Source organism: Haliotis rubra, unplaced genomic scaffold, assembly GCF_003918875.1.
Source record: "Haliotis rubra isolate DU_JTF1 unplaced genomic scaffold, ASM391887v1 Scf954, whole genome shotgun sequence".
Lineage (NCBI taxonomy): Eukaryota > Metazoa > Mollusca > Gastropoda > Lepetellida > Haliotidae > Haliotis > Haliotis rubra.
This window is the reverse complement of record NW_025767695.1, coordinates 62,589-90,433: the sequence shown is the minus strand read 5'-3', so window position 1 is coordinate 90,433 and position 27,845 is coordinate 62,589. Positions and strand designations below refer to the sequence as shown.

The window sequence follows — 27,845 nt, the reverse complement described above, 5'->3', positions numbered from 1 at the left end:
ACGGGAACACTCCACAGAGGATGACTTCCACGGGCTTCAGTTTGGTGGTTCTGTTGACGATCCTGCAGAGCGGCAAGGGTAAGTAACTCATGTTATTGACCAAATGTCTACGATTATACTCTGTATCACCAATCTGATAGTGACACTTACACAAAGTAAACATCTTTTCAGAAAATTATCTATCTAACTGAGTCGCTACGAAGATTAAAGACGTAGGGGTTGATCATCTTGTCCTTCAACATGTATAAGAATCTATTTGTTTGTTCTTAGACTACCGATGCTGAGATCATCGATTTGAATGAAAAAATATACTTCTATGTATACATGTATGGAGATACGGTCAAACCGAATGATTGTTAGTCGAGCAATTCACATATACACATGATAAATAATATCGCAACACCCATGTTTGTCATAGCTTTTATATGTTACCATTAACGATAGCAAAGAAACATATCTAAACCGTAATTTAATTTACTATTCAGATAAACTGATCCCCAAAGATTAATTAAAAGATAAATATCAAATATCAAAATCGATGACCCTCCTCATTATTGACTGCATCAGACTTTGAATTTATCTTGGAGGGCTTGTTAGAATAAATCAGGATTTTGTATTGGAGGATCTCTCTGGCGTATTCACCGACCCATACTGTCCACAACATGCTCTTTGGGATTGATGCTCTATGGGCCAAGAGTTGCTACCGGCTTTTGAAAAAGAAATCACCAAGATTCTGTAGTGGAGGATCTCTCTGGCATATTCTGCGAGCCATAATGTCCCAAACGTGTCTTGGCGTGCCAAGACAGTGTTGATATCGCCTCTTGACGTAAGTAATAACCAACCTAGCAATGTTGTCCACACCATCAATGAAACTTTACTTCATACCGGGTACGCGCATTGCAGTGATGCTCGCCTCTCATCGAAGCAAGAGTACAGCTAAAATTGATATATGGTTAAACAACAACGACAGATTAAACAATCATATAAACAAACATAACTATGATATGAACATAAACGTGGGATAAAAATCATAGGTGTTGCGATATTTGTTCTATGTGTATATATTTTACTATGTAGGCAATAATTGTTGGCATAGTTTGGAACAACATAATGTATATGTTCCCTGTGTAGGGGCAGGACTAGTTGACGGTGACAGTATTAAAGTGGGGCTATATCATGCTGCCAGGTTTTGTTTATGTGGAACGCAATCTGGATACCACATACATCCAAGGCACGGAACACGTCCTGCACCATACTGTCACATCCCACGACCGGATTAATTTGCCGGGAACCTTCTTATTTTATACCAGAAACCCCACAATAATATAACAAATACCACATGTGATGGCCTCCAATTGCTATATAATAAGGAATTTGTGTCTAATGTTCGGAAGATCTTACAAGAAACAAAAGATGAGATTGCGGATATTGATCAAATTGACGATAATGATCCTGAGAGGCAATGAAAACGCAATAAGCATTTCCAATCGAATAATAGTACCATTACACAGTTATTAGTTTATTGAAAAACATATCTTAGCATGTTAATGGTGTAAGGCCTTTTTGTGTAAAGACTGGTAGGGTTCGTTGCACAACGTCATGAGCAAAACTTCAGAACACATGTTTAAGTGGCAGTCTGCCATGCAAGTGCACGACATGCATTATGATACTACATGCAAACAGTCCATGATTGTCCCCTATAAAACCACAGTGTGATTTGACATTGGCACCCATATGAACCATGCCACGATTAACACAAGACCAGAGACATCAAGCCATTGGAATGCTGCGACCTGGCACTTCCCAGACCGACGTCGCACAACATTTTAACGTGCATCCATCAACTGTTAGTCGTCTCATAAGGCACTGGCAGGGTAGAGGACCGGACACTCCCAGGCGTTCAACGTGTGACCACGGCAGATCAGAACCGCTACATCGTCGTGCAACACCTCCGAGATCGATTCGAGACAGCTGCAGACTGCCAACAACACTACTGGAAACAGAGAGAGACCCATCAGCAGCCGAACCGTGCGTCGACGTCTGGCTGCAGCAGGAATACGGGCACGTCGACCTTACCAAGGCCAGATCTTAACTCAGCATCATCGACTTCAACGACTGCGATGGCTGCAGCCGGTGTTTTCGTAGGCAATGTCGGTTGGAGGAATGTTTTTATCCTGGTGAGTCTCGCTTTAACGACTCTTTCCCAGATGGATGCCAACGTGTTTATCGACGTCAAGGTGAACGCTTTGTGCGACCCTGTATAAATGAGAGAGATCGTTTTGGTGTAGAAAGAGTAACGGTTTGGGGTGCCATAAATGCTCATGTTCGTTCACAGCTTGTTACTGTGCAAGGCAACTTGACCTCGCGGCGTTACGTCGTGGCTGTTCTCCAGCCGATTCTTCTTCTCTTGAGACAGCATGGTGGTAACCGACTAGTCTTTCAGCATTACAATGCTCGGCCACAAACAGCCATCCTGACACGGAATTTCCCTAAGAACAACAATGTGGAAGTCATACAGTCGCCCTCCAGGTCACCACACATGAATCCAATAGAGCAGATGTGGGACGAACTTGGTATCAGACATCAGCAGAATCCACCCCGCAATGCTGCTGAGCTCACACTGGCACTGCAGAAACCATGGAACGGTATTCCGAATCTTTTGATCGGTCGTTTGTGTCATTCCATGTCAAGACGTGTGCAAGCATGTGTTCATGCTCAAGGTGGACACACGAGGTACTGACAGTTTGCTATGTCAGTCACGTGTAAATGTGTTGAAACTGGTGATAGTGGACACTGGTTTGGTCAGAATTTTTCTGCTGTGATCAGACTTTGCTAACATACATAGCATATGCTTTGTGATTCTCCTATGTTAATACAGTTACCTTTGAAAATGGAATTGCGTTTTCATTGTCTCTCAGTATAGATGACGTGGACCTAAAGCTAAAGATCTCTGACAGTTTTTAGAGGCATTACTTATGAAAAAACGAGGCTACGGCATATCCTTCTCTTCATTTACAATAGAACAATCACGTACAAAAAACTTCAAAACCTAGAAAACAAAATAACTGAAAATGAAGATGGCATTAGACACTATTATCAAAATATATCTGAAAAGAAACTGGCGACCACTCAAAATAAAAGAAAACATTTGAAAATATTTAAGAAGAAGAAAACAGGGGGAACCTAACCACAACACCACTCACGTGGTACGAAGAAGACGAAAGACCTTCAAACTACTTTTGCAGTTTGGGAAACAAAGTTTATACAAACAAATTAATCAATAACGTAATAGATAGTCATAACTGTATTACTACTGATGTATTACTAGAAATGAATTGAAATCTCTTTTGGAGGCGCTATATCCTGAGAAATTTGAAACTGACCATGTGATGGCAGAAAATGTATTGGAAATAATAGATACCCCGGTAATGAAAGAAGATTTATTTGATAGACTGGAACAGCCAATAATGTTCGAAGACATCGCTACAGTCGTTCAAAGTATGAAAAGTAATATGAGCCCAGGAACTCTAGTAGTGTTCTTTCAGTTCCTTTGGGAAGATATAGGAAATTAGATTTTCATGTTTATTTCCGAAGCTTTTGTGGAAGAAAAGTTATCTGATACTGAAAACAGAGGTGTTATCAATTGCCTACCAAAATCTATTAACGATAGATAATTCTTTAAAAATAAGCTGGCGCCATGTTTCATTATTAAACACTCTCTACAAGATTCTAAGCACATGTGTTACCAATAACAAATATATCCAAGAAATCCCACGCAAGTCTAGAAAATGTGGCAAGTCTAGATTTCAACAGCTTCAGGGTCTGTACCAATCTGCTGAATTCACAAGCCAGAATATGGCTTGTAATTATCAGTTGATCTCTAGCTGTCACTAGTGTTTAATATCAACTCATGGGAGCCTCCCCCACCACTGCCCAAGACCCCACACTGAGCCAAGGCCTCCTGCTTCAGCCCTGTTCTCTCATTCCAGACAAACAACATGTGTGATTACACTAGAGACCTGCTGACGTATAAAATCTAAGTTTTTCTTTAACTGATTCATTTTACACTGGTGAGGAGGGGGAATGATTTCGAAATGTTTTCCATCTCAGGGTAAAATGAATTGGAACTTTGATGAGGATGAAAGCAAATGTACATAGCATTTGTCCAAATCAGAATACAATGATTGAGAGCTAATTAAATGGTGAAGATGTGACATTCGAAATTCAGTAGGCAGTAGAAAATACAAGCCATGCTACTGTCATTGTTTTGTCACCCTTGATTACCATGATGAAGAAACAAACAGAGAAATATAAATCATTAGGCTCAAACCAGTGTAGCTCAACGATGTAGGTTTTTGTGACTTTATCCATGACTTTAGCGAAAAACATTTTGTATAGTGTACTTCAATCTTTACATATACTTAATCAATTGCCATCTATTTTTAAGATTTTTTACTCCAAAATTAGTCCTATTCTCCTCTATGGTTTGGAAATATGGGGGCTTAGATACTTCTAAAGAAGTTGACATTTTACAAATGTTTGCATGTAAACGATTTCTTGGGATTAAATCCTCAAAGTCGAACCATGTTGTCAGAGGAGAATGTGGACGTTATCAAGTGTATAATGTTACTTATAAAAGGGCCGTTACTTATTGGTGTAAAATATGCAATATGCCTGATACGAGATTTGTGAAAAAATGTTATAAGTTATTAGTTCTTAGTTCTAGATTGTACCAAGGGGAAAACTAAATGGGCCGCTAAAATCAAACATTCTCTACATGCATGCATTTTGCTATCTTTGAGAGGAACAATGTGTAGTTAGTGTTAGAAATTTTATGTCGGTGTTTTATACAGACTTAAAATATCTTATGAGAAAGATTGGCATGCAGCCCTCGATAGCAGCACTAAATATTTAACATATATTTCGTTTAAAGCACCATTTGGCGTAGAATTGTATATAAAAGGACTCACTATTTCAAAATTCAGGGCCGCGTTTGCTCAATTTAGATGTTTTTCACGAATTGAAACTGACAGATATGTTAAAGAAACTAAAGTTGATAGATTATGTATGGTGTGCAAAGAACGATATATTGAATACGAATACCATTTTCTATTAGACAGACAGACAGACAGACAGACAGACAGACAGACAGACAGACAGACAGACAGACAGAAAGACAGACAGGTTTATTTCATAAATGTGGCCATGAGGCCAATAGTACAAAATGACAACTTAGATTAAACATTTTCAGAGCGCATGGACATGATTTTGTTTACAAACATTGCTGTACGGAGTATTATATTATGGTTCTTAGTATTTAGAAGATGTACAATTGTTTTGTTTATTTGGTTTCATTATATAGATACTTGGTATGTAGTGGGTTCTTACCGCTGCATAAAAAGGACATTTCATTAACACATGATACTCATCTTCTGGTATACTTTTACAATAATCGCACATAGCTACACTAATGTCATTGCCTTAAGATCTTCTATACGAAACTATTTTCAAATTGGTGGAGCCGCATCTGAATTTTATGTAGACTCTACGCAGATGTAACGAAGAGAGTGCAATCAAATACATTTCCGGAACAATATCAGATTTAAAGGCAGAATACATATGTAATGATTTTGAGTTTTGATTTTTTATTAGTATGTAATGTATACCAACATCTAAGGTCTCTACTTTTGCCGAAGAGATACTATTTGAATCCAGCTGTACATCTTTTTCACTTCAGTTCAACAGGATTGGTAGTAATGGTACACATTAATTACAGATTTATTTTCAAGGCACAAAGTATTGTCCACACGAGTGAATCACCTAAACATTTTCTATACACAGTATGTGTACAACATTCCCTGTGAACATTTTTCGATCAGAAGACATGGCTCTGTCTTAGTACTACCAACAAAAAAGACATTTTCTCCTGTTCGATGCAACATCAATTAAACCTCCACATATAGTGCAGACAGAACCTTTGGATTTTGCAGAATATGAGTAATGTTTTTTAATTTTTGTGAGATCCAGTTGTCCAGCCATAGGAATATCAAGAGATGCTACTCTTACCTGGTATCCCTGCTTGCTGTCAAAGTAGATTTGGCGACACTGGATACTCATTACCCCAAAACGGCCCACACCACCGACAGTAGGACTGGGAGGTGGTGGGGGGCAATAATTATTCCTGTCACACGCAATTTCAGCAGTAGTGGGTGATAAGAACCATTGTACATGTTGTAAAATTCCAAGAAACTATCCCTCTGCAGGTTTGTTTAGTCTCTGAAAATGAAGAAAGTCTCAGGGCTCCTTTTTATCATATTTTGTGTTGTTTTCACTATGAGCCTTTTTTCTGTAAAATATGTTCATTTCAGACACTAGTTGTTTGTCTAAAAGCCCACTTGATAATCTCATTATTGGCAATTAATCAGGGTTTGTATCACTGACAATATTAGAAACTATACTAGCCACATAAAGAAACTGTGCATTGTCAAAATATGATCCAAGTTTATAAGTACGATAACAATGTCAAAGGTACATATAAACTTTAATGGAGGGATCATGAGACCATAATAAGTCGGGAGAATTCAATTGAAAAGTCAATCACAATGACTGACTGACTGACTGAGTTTGGTTTTACGCCGCTTTTAGCAATATTCCAGCAATATCACGGCGGGGGACACCAGAAATGGGCTTAACACATTGTGCCCATGTGGGGAATCGAACCCGGGTCTTCGGCGTGACGAGCCAACGCTTTAACCACTAGGCTACCCCACCGCCCCCAATCACAATGACAGGACAGGGGGTCAAACGGCCATGTCACAAGCTCAATAACGTGTATGTCCACCATCGGCATTGAGAACAGCAGTGCATCGACGACACATAGAACCTATCAAACGTGCAAGGAAAGCTTGTGGGATGTCACGCCAGATTCTCTCAAGTTCTGTTGCAAGGTCAAGGACGTTATCTGGCGGATGAGGAAGACGGCGTAGACGTCGATCCATCTCGACCCACACATGCTCTATCGGGGAGAGATCCGGTGAATTTGCAGGCCAAGGCAGTAAGTCAACGTTGTGGTGTTGCAAGGAATCCATAGCAACCCTTGCCGTATGAGGGCGGGCATTGTCCTGTTGGAATGTTAACCCAGGGCCATTACGTTGCAGAAAAGGAATTGCCACAGGTCGAAGAATCTGATCCCTGTAGCCCACACCAGTTAAGTTGTCCTGAACAATCACCACAGGAGTTCTTTGGCGTGCTGTTATTCCACCCAAAATCATCACGGAATCACTACCAAAGCGATTCCTCTCCAAGACACAGGCCTGTGCATAACGTTCTCCCACGCGTCTATAGGCACGTTGACGTCCATCACTATGGGAAATGTTAAACCTGGACTCATCTGTAAAAACAACATTTCTCCACCAAAACAAGGGGCTGCGGACATGATTTCGGCACCACATTCGGCGAGCTTGTCGATGACGTTGTGTCAGGATAGGCCGTATGGCGGGACGTCGTTGTCTGATCCCGTGATGACGTAAACGTTGTCGAAATGTGTTGGGGTGGATCACTGCAGTCTGAAACCTGTGGCGAAGATGGGTCACCCTTATCCATATGTCCTGTCTTGGCGTTGTTACACGTGGAAGTCCAGAACGTGGCCGATCGATGACGTCATTTGTGTTCTGGTAGCGTCTCACCAGTGCAGAAATGGTGTTCCGGTGGCAGTGGAAATGTGCAGCCACTTGTCGTTGAGACATACCCCAACGGACCATCCCAATGGCCTCATGACGTTGTGCAGACGTGAGCATTGGCATGCTATGCGTTTCAATAGCGGTTTAATTTTTTGAACGATCGCAAGGGCAGGGGTTGAGCTTTCCAAAGTGACAGTATTGTGTGGCATTCATTTGATCTGTTTCTCTTTCCCGGAATGCACGTGCAACAACGTATTGCACGTCTCAAGGACGAACCCACTGACGTCACGGAACGTGGCATGTGCATGCATGTTGGATACATATCACTAATCTCTTATGTGTCTACACAGGTTTGATAAATTTAGATTTTAAATTTGTGTATGCACAGTTTCTTTATGTGCCTAGTATATATGATATGATATGTGAGCTGAAAACTCAGGCCTGCTAATTCTAATATATTTTGATAAGGCATTTTTACACAGTTTCAAGACAAATTATATACAAAGTGTTGAAGAAATGTATATTTTGGCCGAATATCATAAATTGGATTAGAATTCTCATTACCAATGCCAGTTCATGCTTAATTCAAAATGGGCATTTGTCCTCATGTTTTTTTAAATGGACGGGGATGACGTCATCACCCAGTGTCCCCATATCTTTTTCTTTTTGTAGCAGGTTTGTAGAGGTTTGAAGATAGCTTTGGATACATTAGATATTCTGGACAAAATTTCTGGACTTCAGATGAATATCGAGAAGACAAAAGCAATATGGCTTGGATCCAAGGCAGACTTTAATGCAACATTACGTGATGATAGAAAACTAAATTGGACAAACTCTGATTTTGAAGTATTGTGGATTACCCTAAATTCGCAGTTGGATAACCCCTAGGTCATAAATACAAGAAAAAAACTAGAAACAATAAATATACTATTGGCAAACAGGAGAAAAGGAATAGAAGACTCTTATAGGTAAAATTATTGTGATAAAATCACTGATACTATCCACATTAGTACATATTTTCTTATTCTTACCAAAGCCACCAAGATAATTTTTAAACATACTGACTAAGATATTGTTTACAGTTATTTGGGATGGTATGCATGATGCAATCAAAAGAACTACTTTGACATGAGACTATGGACGATAGACATTAATAACTGTATCTGAGCAATTAAATATACCATTAGTAGTATAGGGAATGACAGTTTCAGACCAGGTCGCTGTAAGTCATATTTTTTACAATCTATTGCCCTGTGGGAGTAAAAAATATGGTTGAAATGAAGGTGGATCATTATTCGACGTCTGTAAAATTACAAATGAAAGTACGAGGTATACTGGGGGTACATACACAATTTCAAGAAAATCGGTCAAATAGTTTAAGAAATATTCACTTTTTAGTGAGCATGGGGTCAGTCTGGCGACAGGCTAACTATCCAACGTCTTGCCGTACTTGCCATAAAGTAGTGAGGCGAGGTCTGTTTGAAGCTAAGCAGAATGCATCTCTCGGTAGTACGCCCGGTCGATATCTCGCTGACACACGCTGGCTCAGTTTGTCGTTTCTGTCTTGAGCTGGTGAGCTGTGTGTAAAGACCTCGCATAGCAATACAAACACCGCAAGCTACACTGAGCCGGTTCGGCGAAGGAGACTGTTCGTCCGAGCGCCGTGCGAGTGTCTGTACATCTCTCTCGGGTGGCCAGCTGGCTGGCTGGCTGGCTGGCTGACAGGGTATGTAGGTCAAACAGTCTTGCAGGCTTGCCAGCGGTCTTGGCAACATTTCATTGAGAATAGATATTTACATTGAGTAAACAATTTAGAGTTATTTATTTGTGATGTCTTGAATGATTTGTTGTTTTCCCTGTTCTATGAGCTTTTTTTTCTCGTCTTTGCTGATGATGTTCTGGGTTTTTACAGGACTTTGTTCGAATCTCCTGTTTCATCCTGTGGTATTTGGTGAGTTCGGACAGCACCAGATGAAACTCTTCTGAGATTTTATTATCCGTGAGTGCTGTAGAAACACTTTGACTCGGCTAGAACGCGAATTTCGTCGTGTTTCACTGCCTTTTACTGCAGCCAGCGAGAATTGAATTAAAGAGTTAATCCGGCTAACACAGAAATTCCTGCCGCTATTTCCATGCTGAGCACGACAGGTGTGGCTATGATAGTGAACAATAAGCTGACCCTGGCTGCACCGAGACGCATGCTTATTGTCACTAAGGCTGTGTCAACCCCATCTGTAACATTCACTGCTCTGTGGCACTTTTTGTGCAATGCAATTCGTGTGTCATGTTCTCTTTCAAGTTGTTGTTTGATCTCGCTTATCTGTTGCAGACGAAATCCGTCCATGGTTTCCAGTGTTTTTGCCACTTCGTCCATGGCAGGATACAATCCCACTTTTGTATATTAATATACGTTAGAAAATAATATTTAATTGTTTTTTGTCGATATGATGAAGCTGAGCGCCGTCAGAACAATGGCGATCGAAGGCCTTCCCGTTTGGAGGAAGTGGCTTCCAATCAGGGCCGTCTCTCATCTTCCAGGTCACGCAATCTTTTCTCAATGATGTCTTTCGTGGCCTAGTCGTTCTGTACCTGGACGAGTTTTCTTTTCTCGAGAGCGATGTGCTCAACGATTTTGTTCAGTTTACCCATGTTGTTCACAAGTTCTCTGCATGCGTTTTCAAGGCTTCGTCTAGGCCATAAAGTTCCCTAATGGGAAATTCAAAACCAGGCAAGGGTTCGTTCCAGTACTTGGTCAATATTTTTTCGATTTCGTCCGACACTTCAATGGCATGTTGGGGCACTTCTCTCAGATCGTCTCAGATCGTCTCCAACAGTTTTAATTCGCTGCGGATCAGTTGACTACCACCACAGCGACTGGCTAGTGTCGACAGGGCGAACGGTTTTCTTGTGTGTTTGTTCATGAGATCGACCTCCGGATGGGCTTTCAATCGCAGCATCCCTTCCTTATCGATTTTAAACTTTGGATAGTCACGCCCAAAAGGTTCGACGTAATTTCTATCATTCTTTAAAGCATCGAATAATCGTACACGATTTGCTTTAAAATTTCATTGCGCGCGGTGTCACCCATGAACGAGGTGTCTGCTACATCGTCATCATCCAGCAGAGGCTGTATGGTGCCGTTGGAATCGTCCATTGGAATATTGTCCGCCATTTTTTTATTTGTTAAACTTATAGTATATTTTCAATATAACAATGTCGCAATACGGACGAAGACTACATCCTTTCTGAAGTTGAGAGCCTCTTGGCGTTAAAGCTGTGCGTCAGTCAGTGACCATCACTAACAATCCGAGCATGATTGATCAAAACAAAATGCTGCCGGTTCTATTCACCAAATTGGGCGAAAAGGACGTCATCGTCCACGGGGCAGCTCGCCTGGCTTTTAACATCACTTTTGAGTCCAAGATCGACAAACGCACGATCGTGCACAACCTGGGTTGCGCCATTATCAAGAAAACCACCATTAAAATCAGCAGCAACGAGGTGCTGAGATTTCGACCGCAGCGACGTGTATTTTGGTTACACTGACCTCTGGAGAACCACATGCACAAGCCATAACATGGTATATCAAGGACTTTGTTATGCTAACTGCAGTGCGAATGATCTATGTGTGGGATATGCTCACTTGCAAGACAAGCTCAATGACATATTCGCAGGGGACAAAGCCATCGTCGAATCGTACGGAAACCGGTTTTGCATTTTGCTCGACCTCAAGTTGCTCGAAGGACACATGCCATTTTACCAGGCTGCACTGGGCGACAGGCTGGAATATGAACTCACGTTCAACAATTACGGCAAAGTTCTCAGTACACCGGACAGCACTGAGGCCAGCTACGTCGTCGACAACATCTCGTTGGAGTTTGACATGGTAACGAGCCTGGAGCTGGCCAAGCAGATTCGCAACCAGTACTCGGGAAAGCTGTCCATCCTGTATGATCGGGTGCTGCAGCATCAGAAGATTGTCAAGGACAAGAGTGACACGCTGTGGAATATCAACCTGAACGTGCCAGCCCAATCGATGAAAGGTGTTTTGATCGTTTCCGTGGCGGAATACCAGCCGTTTCAAACAAGAGTCACCAATGAACTCATTACTTGGAAACCCGAGATCACCAAAGTGGAAGTGACTGTCAAAGGCATGACGAACCAAATCATCAGCCAAGGCATGAGAGCCCACCAACAGTGGGGCGAGATCCAAAAACTGCCGGCAATCAAGCGTACACCGGAAATCAACGCGGTCGCCAAGGATCTTTATCTCGCCAACGTGTGGATCAGAGAATACCTGACCACCAAGTAAGCATTGTGGCTGGACATGCGATCCATGGACACCGCATCGACAAGGGCAGCGTGGTTATCGACGTGCAACTCAATACAGATAATGGAAGATTCATGCAAGCCATTTATGAGGAATTTTTGAATGAAAACTTCAATATTGATTTACCACGCGATACACACTGCGGGATCTTGTGTGGCTTTCCCGCTGTACATGCTGGAAGCTTATTATCAGGACATGTTCAATCACATCATTATTATTTGCCCTACTTTACACGTCAACAAAACATACACGGAGATCGTGGGTGGTGACGGACTCGGACGTGCACAAAATTGATCCGGGAATTTGTCTGCAGGACTGGTTGCACGCTTACCACACTTAACAAAAATGGTTCTCAAACAACCGACGATCAAACTCGATTTCAACGTGCAGTACATGGGTATGCTCGTCAAGGATTTAGGGATGGTGATGGCCACCAAGGACATTCCCGTGAAACAAGGAATTATACAGGAAAATAGTTGAAAGTAATATAAACATATAGAATAATATAAATGGCTACGATCGGCGTAATGGTCTGTGGGGCTTAGTCGATGCCCTCGCCTTTTCTGGCAGCAATTATCTCTTCTCAAAAATACGAACGTTGAACGCGGCTGAAGTGGAGTGAGTGAGTGAGTTACAATTTGACATCGCATCGGCAATATTAGAGCAATATAGTGATGAAAACAAGATATTCAAATTTAAATAGCTGTCGACAAAGGACAGTAAAACCAACTAGACTATCACAGATATATACTTAAAACTAGTAATTACATCTAAAATACTTTAACTATAGAGGACGATACAATTTAAACACAGACTATTGATCGCCAACAACTGAAGGTAGGGCCAAAGTGGAAGCGGAACGAAAACGCTATGATTTAGCCGTGGAGAAACTACAGGCTGATGAAGCTGAGGAGGCTAAAAAACGTGTGCAGAGAATCGATTTCATCAACGACCAACTCACGTGCAAAAAAATGCCTTGAGAACTTGTAAGAAATCGACAACGCCATGAAAGGATACTACCTGCTCACCAGAAAATGACTCGAAGCTATCAGCGACGAACCCACACTCTCTCAGTATTACATGGTTTCCCCAGAACAGAAAAACCGGGAGCTGATTTTCGTTGTGCTGGGTCAAGCCGCGACCGTGTTAATCGCAAAACATTTGGATTTAAAAAATATATATATTTACATGCATAAAGATGAAACGTGCACTGTATAAATGCAAGTACGTGCTTCTCAGAAAAACCAAAACCTGCGGCAGGAAATGTACCATACACATGCGGCACACACATGATGTCCATCCGAAAAGGTATCGTGAATTACACGTGGGAAGTATGCGTCGTAGGCGTGAAATGTCATTGTCGTCGTTGCAAAGCCCACGGAGCGGACGTGGTCCTAGGTCATCTCATCTAATTAAATAACAAATATACTTTGTTTTTTTGTACTCTTTTAACTATTACATATGAAAGATTTGTGGTTAGACTCATTCTTAAAAAACTTGTGGTTAATTAATACCGAGCGATTAAAAGTTGCCAAAAAGTCGCCTGCTTCACTCTCGCCCGCCAACGAAACCACAGACAGGTTACGTAACTCTGTCGCCAGAGCACTGCAGTGACGTCATATGAGGAACGATTTTCAGTTAGTTGTATAGAAAGTGTGTAGCACGCTCATCATTTTGATGATTTCTCGACATCAACGACGACATGCCGAATCGTTGCTTTGTCGTCAACTGCTCCTAGGGGTCGGGCGATGGTGTCACCATGCACAGATTTCCACAGTACCCTGCAGTTCGTGCTAAATGGGTTATGTTTGTGAGTGCGAAGCGACCGTTGTGGAAGCCTGAAACGATATCTTACTTGTGTTCAGATCGCTTCACGGAAGTTAAAGAATCAAAACTACTTACTAGTTGTAGTAAAATATGTATATGATTGATGACCATAAAGATTTTCCATGACACAACTTGTAACATAACAATTTCTTCCTCGGAAGCGAGGTTATGGTCGAAGTATCAATAATAATGTAAGTAGTATTATATTGACACCCACCTCGCTGCCACGAGAGAAATTGTTATGTTATAAGCTATGTCATGCAAAATCCTATTGGCCATCAATCAAATACATATTTCACTACCAGTAGAAAGTAGTTTTGATTTTGTAACTCGGTGAAAACAAACCTAAATAGCATTTATCCTCAGACTGGCGGATGCTCGCGACAAGGCCCCGCCAGTTTTGAAAATCGTAAAGTGACGGGCTAAAGTCTGTTAGAATTAACGAGATTATGGTTTGTTTTCATCAAGTTAGAAAATCAAAACTACTTTCTACTCGTAGTATAATATGTATTGGAATCATAACGAAAAGCATTTTGCATGACACAAGTTATAACATAACGATTTCTTCCACGGAAGCGAGATGGGGGTCGAAGTCACAATACTGCAGATAAATGTCTTGCTACATTCACATGGTAAATGTCCACTCACCAGTATGTAGATACTAGTCAATGTACGTCTTTATATTTGGTCTTATAATCCTAATAAGTTTATTATCATACTTGTATGCATTTTGAAACTAAATAAAAAGCACACGATCTGCTGATACCTATAGTGAATTTATAACAGAACTGTAATATCTAGACTTTTTATAGTTTGCCAATGTGAATCATAATTCGCACACACACCCTAGTGTATGTTGTCTGTCTCATTACACTTCACGGCGAAAACAATGATTCTGTTGAATGCTAAGACAAATGAATAAAAACAAAATGCAAATATTAAAATTAAAATAGATTGAAGTTATAGGAACAATATCAGGCTATTACCTTGTTCGAGGAATGTATCCATCAATATCCACAACAACGAGTGATATGCCATTCATCTGCAGCTGTTCCAAGTGATGTGTCTTTTAACAGTTACATATACGAGAAAGTGATAAATCTGTTCAGGTATTTCACATTGGTGTATAGTCACATTGGTCACCCAAGATAGCACACCTGGCAACTAATTGCATAATGCCCGCCTTTCTTTAAAAACAGTAATTTAGTTAGCCAATAATGGGCAATCAATCAATGCATTGCCGGTTAATCCTTTGAAAGAAGGACGTTGTTTTTACTCAGACACCGACACGACAGAGTGTATTCAGTATAGATTAGTAAATCTACATACATAAACACTACCTTTTGACAAATCCGCTGTGTAAGATAAAAATAATTAATCAATCAGCGTGTTATCGGTTAACCCTTTGATCGATGTTTATAATGTTGAATATTTACTCCAGACACAAGAAATGCCAAATGGGAACCTTTGTCGGGTAATCAAAGTGTGTTACCATTAATTATACCTGTTATAAATTCATTAACTGACAATCAAGTGAATGATGACAAATAACATGTGTAGGTTTATACCACCTAACACGGGTTACAACAAGGGAGTATTTATTGCTGTATTGCATGTGAAAACTTATTGGCCGACACTGTTTTGAGAATACAAACAGATTTTTACATGACATGATTAAATATCGAGGTAAAAAAACACATAAATAAGAGTGAGTGAGTGAGTTAGAATTTAACGTCACCTCGGCAATATTTCAGCCATATAGTGACGAGAAATGTTTTACATAAACAATAAATTAAAGTTGCTAAATAATCAGTCATCGAAGGACTGTAAAATAACTAGAGTATCACAGATGGAGTCTAAAACTAGCATGAACATGTAAAACTATTCTATTTACGAAGACAATACAATATAAAAACGGGCTATAGATCGCCAACAACTGAAGGTAGATCACCATACTAGGAACCATGGGGACTTACATTACTTTTGTTACCTGCATGGACCCTAGCTGGATTTACACCATCCTTTCAGCTGTTGGCGATTGTAGGAAAATTAAGCCACAAATTAAAATGACAAGAATACTACGTTTAAAAACACAGGACGTGAAATGTTTTCTTTGAAAGTTTTTGGGACTTACGTACCCTCTCAGGAGGACAATACTTTTACACTACTTCAACCCCCTTTGAGGAGGATACAGCCACTAACAATCTAAGCTGATAATCTACACTACCAATCATTAAAACACATCTATTTACAGAACATATTTATCAAAATTCATTAATGAAATCAAATTCTTTTAAAAAATCAAGAATTAAATGAAGATGAACAGAATTAAAAAGATCCTTAACAGTTTTAACATTGAAATATTTATCCCTTATGATGGAGAATTCAACACAGTCAAGCAGGAGATGCTTGACTGTGACTCTCTCATCGCAAGGGATACAAAACGGAGGATCTTCACCTTTTAACAAATATTTGTGAGTGTACCTTGTATGGCCAATACGACATCGTCGTATGATGACCTCTTCAAATCTGGACTGACAACCCAAGTAGGTGTAACCAATATAGGGTTTTATTTCATGTAATTTATTAATACCTACTTGGGTGTCCCACTTCTTCTGCATCTGATCGCGGATGTAAGTTCTAATGCTAGCTTTGTAATCAGAGTATGGAATAAGAAGTGGTGTCACAGATTTGTTGAGTGCTGCCTCAGCAGCAAGATCGGCCATTGTATTCCCAGAAATGCCAACGTGGCTGGGTAACAAACAAAAGACGATGTCGCATTGGCCAGTAGCAAGCTCATTATACAATTCAATAATTTCTAATAAAAGTGGATGTTGACAAGAAAGCTTTTTAATAGCCTGAAGACACGAAAGAGAATCAGAAAAGATGATATATTGTTTATATTTACGGTGTTTATTTATATATTTAAGAGCTGTTAATATGGCGTTAGCTTCTGCTGTGAAAATAGAGCTGTTATTTGGTAGTCGAGAAGATATTGTTTTGGATCCAATGACAGTGGCACAAGCCACCGCGCCACCATCCTTGGATCCATCTGTAAATAAGGATTTATGTGTATTATATTTATTTCTTAATTGACTAAATTCTTGTTTTTACTGTAAATCATTAGTTTCGGATTTTTTAAATGTGGTTAATGTTAAGTCAACGTCTGGCCTCACCAATTGCCAAGGATGAGAAGAAAGAAGAGACGAGAAGGAGCTCAATTCCGGCAGCAGAAAGGAATGGTTTAATTCTGTGCCGAGGAGGCAGAACAAGAGAAGGCTTTTTGTTATACAAATCCTCATAAAGAGGATTGAAGACACGGTTAAATGCAGGGTTAGACAGCATAATAATTTAATATGGCGTTGGGAAAGAGAAGGCTCATCTGCCTCGACATAGAGACTATCAACTGGAGAAGTTCTAAATGATCCAAGACAAAGTCTTAGACCTTGGTGGTGAACAGAATCAAGTAGTTTAAGGTTGCTTTTGCAGGCTCCGCCATATACGATCGAGCCATAATCAAGTTTAGATCGCACCAATGATCGGTATAAATGAAGGAGGGTAGTTTGATCCCCTCCCCACTTTGAATTGGAGACAACCTTTAACAAATCGAGTGCCTTCAGGCATTTAGCTTTAAGGGATTTATGTGGCAGAAATGTTAAATGGGAATCGAAAATTAGGCCAAAGAATTTGGCCTCCTTTACAACTTTGATGGGAGTGCCATTTAAAGATAGTTCTGGATCCTTATGAGGCTTATATTTTCTACAAAAATGTATACAATTAGTTTTTGATTTTGAACATTTAAAGCCGTTTTCAAGACACCATTTATTTAAGTTGTTTAAACATAAGTGCAGTTGACATAAATAAGATCAATTTGGATCAGTCATTATACAAATAAGGCCTAACGACACCAAGCGATTTTGACAGAATCGTCTATGAAAACAAGTTGTAACTCGGAAACTAGGCAACGCAGGAGACAAAATTAAATGACAGTAGATTGTGAGGACACATAGCTTTCATTTTCCACAACAGTTGTCACGATTTCAGGTTTATACAAACCTGTAAACAAGATAATTTACCCCCTGAAATGTAGATGAATTCTGCATCGGCCCTCATATCTATTCCTCATATGACGTCACAGAGACGTCCCGCTCTGATTTGTTGTAATGTCGTTCGCGGGTGAGAATTGTGCACTGTTGTCAAAAAGGTCGATTTAAGTTAAAGACCAAAGTGAGTAGTTTTAATGACGGGGTTTCATTTATAGCGATGCCAGTTAGTGATTTATGTATTTGTACCCTCCTAGAATATATGTGATCTTTAACAAAATGAGATTATCTCAACGAACGTAACCGGCTTTTTCGAATAAAAATTTAGAAGAGATTTTATGTGTGCTTCATTATTTGTTTAACTCGTCAAGAAGACTGACCATAATTGCACAATGAAAATATGGCAAAATCAATCTATTAGAGATTTGACTTCGCATCTGAATATAGCGAAATCAATCTATTAGAGATTTGACTTCGCATCTGAATATAATTATTTATTTTTCATTTAGAAAAATGTTTTGACACGTTGATATAGCAAGAATGATTACTGTTCGAGAAGTGAAAACGATTGCAAAAGAACTAGGCGTGATCGGTTACTCCCGCTTGAGGAAACCTCAGCTGTTGAGATTACTCGACATGAAATACGTCAAACCTCCAACAGTGAAACAACTTAAACTCCAAGTGGGGGAACGTGGGCTGAGAGGTTATTCCCACATAAGGACACCTGAGTTCGTTGAACTGCTGGAATAACACAAAGTTGTTGAACTACAATTCGTGCTGACGAAGCACGCGATAGGTAAGTATCTGAGAGGCTGGCGGATGACTGTCAACAAAAACATGGATGTTGACGACATCAAACCAATGATCGCCAGCAAACTCGTCCAGGAACTGGACGATCTACGAAGCCTCAAATTTCAAGTCACGGTGAAAATGTCTCTGGATAAACAGCAGACGGACGGCGGCGGCGAGCACGTCGAGCCTTACTTCAGAGGCAGACAAGAAGTCGTGACTCAACCCGAGTCCATCGATTCGTCCATCAACACCTAGTTGCAAAAAATACAAGAATCTCTGGAATGCTAACCACACATGGGTTCCTGGTGGGCGGTGAACAAAATCGACACGGTTTATCTGGACGTAGCAAAATACATGACGTTAAAAGGCGGATCGTACGTCGAACTGACTCCCTACTACAAGAATAATACATACATACATACTGGTCGCGAGGGGCAAATGGGTTGATGTACCCTCGATGTTTGTTTATGTTCCCTGAGCCCAAAGGGCGAGGGGAACATAAACAAACGTCGAGGGTCCATCAACTCTTGGGCCCCGAGGGACCAGTGAACAACGTATTTATCTTACCGAACACCTTAATGTTAATTTTGAATTGTTTGAAGCACGGGTACAAATGTTTTTGTAGCCATCGCTAGATTTTGCTTACAAGAAAACAGATTTAGAGTTATCTCCCTTCCATCGATTTGCCTTCGCAAGACATCGGTAATTTCCGTGATCATACGTGATTCAGTGTAATTCGAGATTTAGAATTACTACCACGAAGTACCAAATGAGTTGCCATTGACAGCAAGCACACACACACACACACACACACACACACACACACACACACACACACAAACACACACACACACACACATCAGCCACTTCCCACTTGCAATCTGCAAAATGTGATTCTTAAAGAAAATATTAACATGAAATGTCGATTTTGAAATGAATTCATAGATACTGTCCAACACTTGCAGATGAGGGGAGCGCCTGGCTTCTCCATCGGGGGAGCAGCCTTATTGACACTCTGGTTAATCAGAAGTCTGCAATGTTGTGGAGCCTTTATATTCTCCAAAAAGTTCTTGGTGGGTTCGACTAGGCAGTGCTTCCTGGGAGAAATCCCATTCGCTTTTAGGGCTGCATGTAGAGGGGGCAAGGGTACCTGAGCTGGTCATGAGCCCAACCAACCTGACTGTGGTCACCATGGGCAGCAATGAAGGCTTCAATGCGGCGGGGCATACTACTGATCAAAGAAGTTAGAAAGTCGTGGTCCATGCTGTCAAAATATCGGACCACCTCTTCTTTCATTTCAGCAATATGTGTCAGATTTTTCTTATTGACACTTTCCTTCATAAGTCCCCAAACATTTTCTATTGGATTTAGGTCAAGGCTATAGCTTGGCCAATCTAATAATGTCATATTTTGGGTCCGAAACCAGGCCTGTGAATGCTTTGAACGATGTTTTGGGTCGTTGTCCTGCTGGAAAATCCAAAAATGTCCATAGAACACGTGAGCAGATGGAAGTAAATGTCCCTCGAGAATATCTGTGTACCGCTCACTGTTCATATTCCCTTCAAATACACAGCTATGCCACCCCACACGTTAAATTTCGGACTGTACTTTGGGCGCTGATACAAAGGTTTTTCAGTTTGTTTGGTCCAGAATTTCAGTGCATTAGGAAACAGCCACACAGAACTTTCATCTGAGAAAATCACATTGTCCCAGTTAAACTTTCTATGCTGTAAGAACAAGTTCCACCTTCGCTCCTTTTGTTCAGATTTCATGATAGGTGATGGAACTCCTCGACTTTTCTGCCAACCCATTGCATGAAGCTCAGTTCTAATTGTCTCCTTACAGACAGCCACAGTTCTTCTATCAATCATATCCAGCTTTAAGTTTTCTAAACTCCTTCGTTTGGTTTTAGAAACAAGAATACCAAGCCGCCTCCTGTCACCGACAGTCAATTTTCTGGGCCTACCTGCGCCTCCCTGGTGCTCAATGCCATATCCATTGCAATATTTTTCAAAACACGATACACAGTGGACAAAGGGATGCCTGTTCTACTTGAAATCACTTGTCCTGATGTCCTTGTTATAATGCTCTAAAATCAACTTCCACTTCTCTAAATCATCCATACTGAGGATCACTGAAAATGTCGTCTGCTAGCAAGTAAACAAAGGGGGATAACTTTTCACAAACTAATGAAAAGGATTAACGGAGTTGTCTCTCTTGAATGAAACCAAGCACTTGATAGCTGGTCAAGGTTGTTTATACTAGAAATCTAATTAAACATATTCCTAAAATTCTCAATAATGTCTGGTCATACTATATCTACAGAATTTTAGGCTTGGAACCCTAATAATATCATGTACTGATGTAATACCATGTCATGTTGACTCCACAGGTGAAGACTACTTGGTGGCAGTGGCACATCAAGGCTACGACGCGTACATCAGGTTCACAGCTGGGGAAACTGGGGGCCTGGTAGAGATGCAGTACCCACACCGCACTTACAGAAGAGCTAGTGTATTGAGTCCATTCGAAGATAGTTCGCACAGTGTATTTCTGCAAACTACGAGAGATGTGAAAAATGCATCTATCATTGTAAGCGGAAGTGACGAAAATATACACATTCAGGTAGATGCTGACGGTGTATTCTCCCCACTTCCTATATCTGCCCTTGGGACCAAGTACATTTTACCTTCCAGTCTCACCCCAAACAGTGAGTATCGATCCTTGTTACTGATAGCTACACACAGCATGAGCACTACTGTTGATATATTCCTTCGACTGAAGAAAGGAAGTGTATATTTTCTCAGTTACAAATACAGTGACGGCGATACTATATCATATAAACTTAATCCGTATCAAACATTGATGATATACACTCAATATGATCTAAATGGAACGGTCATTAACAGTGAACACAGCATAGCTGTCTATTGTGGTATGGAATATGCATCTAAGTACACTGTGTATGACCAACTACTACCGGTCAAGCACTACGGACAGGAGTATGTTGTTGCTGTAGATGACACCAAACTGGAGCTGCAGATTATTAGTGAACACAGCCACGTACAGATCGCCTTTAGTTCTGGGGCCACAGTCTCTACTGGCGAGCGTCGTCTCTATAACCGCTCACTTGAACGGGGAGAGAATCTTCACTTCACCGCCACACGCCCGGTACTGGTGACACTCAGTCGAGCAGATGGTTACAACAGTTCCTTCACAACCGTACCACCAGTAAACTCTTACTTCACACAGAGAGGTGTCTGGCTAAATCGTGACATGTACAGGTTTCTAGATAATGACTATCTAAATATGACACTAAAGATACTAACAGACAGGAGAGCGACTGTATCGTTTACTAATATGTATTCCCTGTATTCTCTGACATGGATTGATGTTGCCAGCAGCAGATACAAAGTTGGCACATTGGTATCATCAGTAAGATTTCATCCATCTGCTTCGTCAATATCTAGCGACTTCCCCTTCACAGTTCTATCCTTCTACAACGAATCGGTCTATAACCATCGGTTACAATTTGTCTGCAGAAGAGGAAGTACATTATTCAGGTATGTGGAAATGGTTTCTTTGATTGGCATTCTAGAAGTTAAGGAGATGAAGAATGGGGACAATTTTTATGGATATACAAGTTCTATATTCTGTATAGGCGGCGTTTCGACATAGATTCCAATGTCCAATGTTAGAATCTATGTCCAAACGTCTCCTATACAGAATAAAGAGGTTGTATATCCATAGAAATTGTCCTCATTCTTTATTTATGTGGAAATAGTTTCAACAAACGATATGACCACGGTATACCAAAGTGTATGCATCAAAGTAAAACAGAAAAGTAGGCCCATTGTGGTTATTGACTCACAATGTTTTGTAACAATTTGATATAACTGTATACCGCATGACGAGTGTATTTATATGTACATGGTGCTTTCATTGTTCAAGGCGCAGTTGCATGATTCCTCATGATTAAGATTGTCCTTGGTCAGTAGCATATCCTTGCTTAGTTATTTGATCAAACTTGTATACTCCTGAATGGAAGTGACAAACTTCCTTCCATAACCACAAGGAATCCGAATATACAATTGGAACCTTTAGCAGTGGTTGCGAATCACTATCGAATAGTAATGAAACAAAGGAGTTAGCGTACCTTGACCACACAAACACAGGCAAAGACACGTGAATTACTCACCTGTGAAAAGTCCCACTGTTATAAAATACAATCAAAGTGTGGCATTCCAGTGGAAATAATTCTCTGTCTACCATAAAACATTTTGAAAGATTTAGATATTGTAATGTTGATCAAACAACATGTACAGGAAGCCAGATATGTAAATAAGTATATACAAGCGCAAGAGGGGAAGGAGATGTAATTAAGTTTGTACAAACAATGCAGTGAGATGAAAGAGAAGAATACAATGATAGAGAATGTTTTTACATTGCACTTCAAAAAGTATTAAATGTGTCATTTCGTGATTTATACCAACCAAGAGCTCACATGCCATTATATTTCTGACATCACGTTAAACTTTCATTCTATTATAAAAGGTTACATGCAAACCCATATACCTTTACATATACCATTGACATAACTTCATTAATCTATGGACGGTTGATATGTCGCAGTACAAGCGTGTTCTTTCACCTGTCAATGGGTTTTGCTTATAGTTGTGTAAGTTACAGCTGGTTAATGTTACTCATCATGATGCAGACAGAGAAGATATTCCTATTACTCCGTGTGCTACTAATCATCAGGAACATAAACAGTACTATGTCCCATAGGTCAAAGTTACTTGATGGCACTGACAGGATACAATAGTGGCAAGTATCAAGTCCCTCGGATAATTGCCACTGCTGGGGAGACAGGAGGCCAGTGGCAGATACAGGATCCACACACTGGGCGAGTCTGGTCTCGACACTTCAATCCTTACAACACAGACTACTTTCACCCAATACTACTTGAAGCTTACAGTGTAGTTGTTATGCTTGTGTTTGTCAGAGATGATACTATTCAGATCAAAGGGGGGATGAACTCTGACACCTCATTCTCTCCACTTCCTGTGTCCGAACTTGGCACCAAGTATATTATAGCTTCATGTCTCCCTCCTCCTGACTTCATGCCGCCCTGGTCAAAGAGGTACAGATCCGGCTTGATGATAGCCACACACAGCAGAACGGCGGACATTGACATCATCTTCAGACTGGAGACCAACGTCACCTATAATGGTCGGACATACAGCAACGGGGACACACTCAGTGTCAGATTAGATAAGTATCAGTCTTTCTCTTTAAGGAGTTCATCTGATATGACCAGAACAGTCATTTATGCCACGGAATCGATAGCCGTCTATAGTGGAACCTACGACGGTAACGCATTTCGTATGATCGAGCAGTTATTGCCTGTAAAACATTATGGAAGTGAATATGTCATCGCTATTAATGATCCTTCTGAGATTCGACGAAAGTCCAACAGAACCTTGCCATACCAACTTCAAGTTGTTACTGACCGCAGTGACGCGAGCATCGTGTTCAACGACAATTCTACCATCTCTATGAGTAATGACGGACTGTACCGTAAACAATTTGGAAACGTTGACACTATCTTCTTCAGCACCACCAGGCCAGCTATGGTCACATTATGTACAGCTGGCACGTTTTTCTATAATGATGGTTTAACTATTGTACCCCCAGTAAGCCTCTACTCCAAGTTAACAACACAAGAAGCACCAGGTACCTTGCAGATAGTGACAGATCAAGAAAACAGTAATGTCGACGTTCAACAAACCCGTGAACATCTTTCTACAGTTTTCAGTCCTCCAATAAAGTGGAAGAATGTGTCAGGTACAAGATTCAAAGTGGGAACATTATCATTTGATCGATACACAACAACCATCCGGTCTAATATTTCTTTTGCTGTCCTTGGATACGATGTTTATATCATATACAACGGTGGATACAACTTTAGGACATATCCTGATACAGGTTGGTCTTCAGTTGTATATTTATATGTAAATATCATATCCTTACATTCCAGGGATGCATATACAAAAATTGTGGTTTAACTGGCATATTGCTGATTGCTGCGATGAACAACATAAAATATGTATAGTTCCGCACAAACGAAATGTTCTCAACATGTAACAATCATCAAAGTGATCGTTGCTCTTACTTCAAATCACTCATTTGTTTGCTCTATTTATTGGCTGTTTACGATTGCTCTGTGAAACATGGCCAAGGCTTGATTGTACAACTCTGTACAGCTCTGTCCAGCTCCATGACACGTTAAATCAAAGGCATTTATCTGAAGGACACGTTAGACACAAAGCAGCACCATGAGTCCAGACAGTTGAATTGGTATGTCCAAAACCTCAAATGACATTATTTCTGTGTCAGACATGTACGTTGAATATTTTTTTCTGAGGAAAAGGAAACTGAAAAACTAATAGTGTTATAACCATTGTGCCTATTGATGATGTTTATCTCAGGTCGCGAAATAGTGAATACTTAGATAATGGTCTGATCGGCGTTAAACAAAACAGGTCATGTCCTCAGTATGTTTGACTACATGTAGGGCTCACTTTACTTCCATGACAATGTAGATACTGAATAGCTTCACTTAATCGTTCCAGAGACCTCCACACCAGATGGAAGCGGTATCAAGTTAAATACAGGTGGTAGCCTCCAAGGTAAGTATTTCTGCTCGACTGTCGTCCTGCCATCTGCCATATTTGTCATTGATCTTCTTTGCCATGATACCAAGATACCTTGTCACTCAACCATAGGGCCCGTAAGTAGGTAACGGCACTCCGCGAGACCTTAGTACTTCCGGTGACAAACAACGTTTCATGACTTTTGGAATGGTCTCATGGTTGTCAATTGATAGTAAGGAACCAATGATCCTTGCAGGAATAACACATTTCCTCAAATTAGCCAACTATTACAACTGTCAACAGCTGTGGCAGCCAAGCATGGTTGTACACTTGGTCCGGTCTAGTAAAGTCATATTTTTGAGTCAGAACTGGTTCTTGAATATACACTTGTCGCCGAAACCAGATTTCGGAAGTAAGATGGCCCCGCCCCGGACAAAGCAGGCCGGGAACCAACTTAGTACCGGAAGTAGCGCCTCGTGAGACGTACAAGCGTTATATCTTGATTCATTCATGAGATAGACTTTTTCCACAGGACCCATAGCTCAACCACAATCATAGCATAGCAATGAACAATGGGGGGGGTCTGCTTTTTTGTCTTCAATTACGGCCGCGAGAAAGCCATAGCGTGATGACTATTTGTATTTAGTTTGATTTAATGTTCAGTGGTAAACATATGATATGTTTTGTTAAATAAAAATTAGCAATAATATAAACTGTCTTTATATTATGAAATAGACAGTTTCACTGGTTCATATATATTTGCATTTTTACGTGAAAACCTACTACCATTATCAAAAAAGGGGCTTACATCCTAGGGACCTAGAGCTACCCCCTATGCAATATGATAGGAACGTGTGTTCTTTTGAGTAGTTTATATTCAGGTTTTATCCAGAACTGTGTGGAAAGTATGGCCATGACCAGCCCAGCAGTCACTTAAATCCTAACTGGGGCCATAAAACACTCATTCAACCTCCTTAGGCCGACTCTCATTGCATCCCCAATGATGCAAATGAATAGTTCATCCGTGAATTATAAGGTTGGGGTTTATCACTGTTGTTTTTCACTTATACATTTCATCGAGTAGAAATAGTAGCCTATATCGTCTTGTAATATCACTTTCTCGTCTCTCATTATCACTTTCATGCTTTACACGGACATTACAGGCGATAATACTGTGTCCCCACTCGGGCACAATAAAAAGTCCTGCGTAAGCTTTGTGAAACCTGGCTAAAAAGCGAATGCATTTGTCAGATGTAAGCACACATCACATTTTGTTTGAAAGTTTGTGCGAAGAATCTAAAAACAACATACACATTCAGAGGAGCATAGTACTGACGCGTATGCTCTCTGTCTTAAAACGCATACCTAGTGTCTAAGACATAAGATGTTTTAGGATTGGATTGGGTGTTGTTTAACGCCGCACTCAGTGATATTACAGTTATATGGCGGCGGTCTGTAAACAATCGAGTCTGGGCCAGACAATACAGTGATCAACAGCATGAACATCGATCTAATTAGTTGGGATACGATGAAATGTGACCACTATAGTCAGCAAACCTAACCACCCGATCCCGTTAGTCGCCTCTTACCACAAGCATGGGTTGCTGAAGACCATATCTAACATCAATGACAGTCATTCTTTCACTATCTGTTGCCTCTGTGTGAATTGTACAGAAATATCAGAGTCCATCATCTTTTTCAAAGACAAAAACATTCATTTTAGTTGACAGTCCAAACAACGCTGCAGTGATCGTGGGCGTAGTCTGTGGGATTGTTATTGTGGCTCTCCTGGCTGCCTTTGTGGCATATGTGTTCTACACGTAAGTATTTAGTAATTGAATTTCTCAGATAATTCTTAGTTCTCATAAATCTTAGTTGTTGAATATGTTGCTACATATGCAATCAGTCAGGACATTGACACCATCTGACCATCATGTTTGTCGGCTACTTTGACAACTCGTGGAAATAGTGGTCACGCCCGGTCTAAGTAACATGCTTAATTGATTGTGGATTACACCCAGACAGTAAACATGTAGTCCTATGGCGGTACCAGTCCTAGCATAAGAATGTATCAGAGAGAGAATCCCATAGGGTTCTCCTTTGTGCAAACCGTCTACATGCATAAGGTAAAGCTTCGGTATCATGTAAATACGTTCTTGCTCAGGAGGTATTAAGCAATGAAGATCTAGACGTTGCTAACTACGTTTTTTTCGTTGTTTGGATTTTAAGATGGATGTTAGTTCAAAAGGGTGCTAACAGTTGAACCAGCTTCTGTAGTTTTTTATGTGTTTCACTATATCCTTGTAGACGAAGGAAGATGATGTCAGTTACGAGATCTGCAGAACAAGGTGTCGATGCTCCTCCGTCCGCCTCCATGGCCATCTACGCAGTGCCTGACAGAGCTACTGAAGGTGCAGCAGCAGAGGGGACGTACACGGGGCTGAGATTCAAAGCCACACAAAGCGCCATCAACATCGTCGAAAGTACTGCCGCATATGAGCATAAATCGACAGAGTAG

The 27,845-nt window shown here is 40.5% G+C and overlaps 1 protein-coding gene across 1 annotated transcript; it reads left to right on the top strand.

Annotated features, from left to right (window-relative positions):
- Nucleotides 1-27,845, top strand: LOC124264986. Its single transcript, XM_046699765.1, has 6 exons — nt 1-78; nt 21,064-22,234; nt 23,460-24,659; nt 25,307-25,363; nt 27,051-27,147; nt 27,635-27,845. The coding sequence occupies exons 3-6, from the start codon at nt 23,474-23,476 to the stop codon at nt 27,843-27,845; spliced, it is 1,551 nt and encodes a 516-aa protein (XP_046555721.1). The 5' UTR covers nt 1-78; nt 21,064-22,234; nt 23,460-23,473.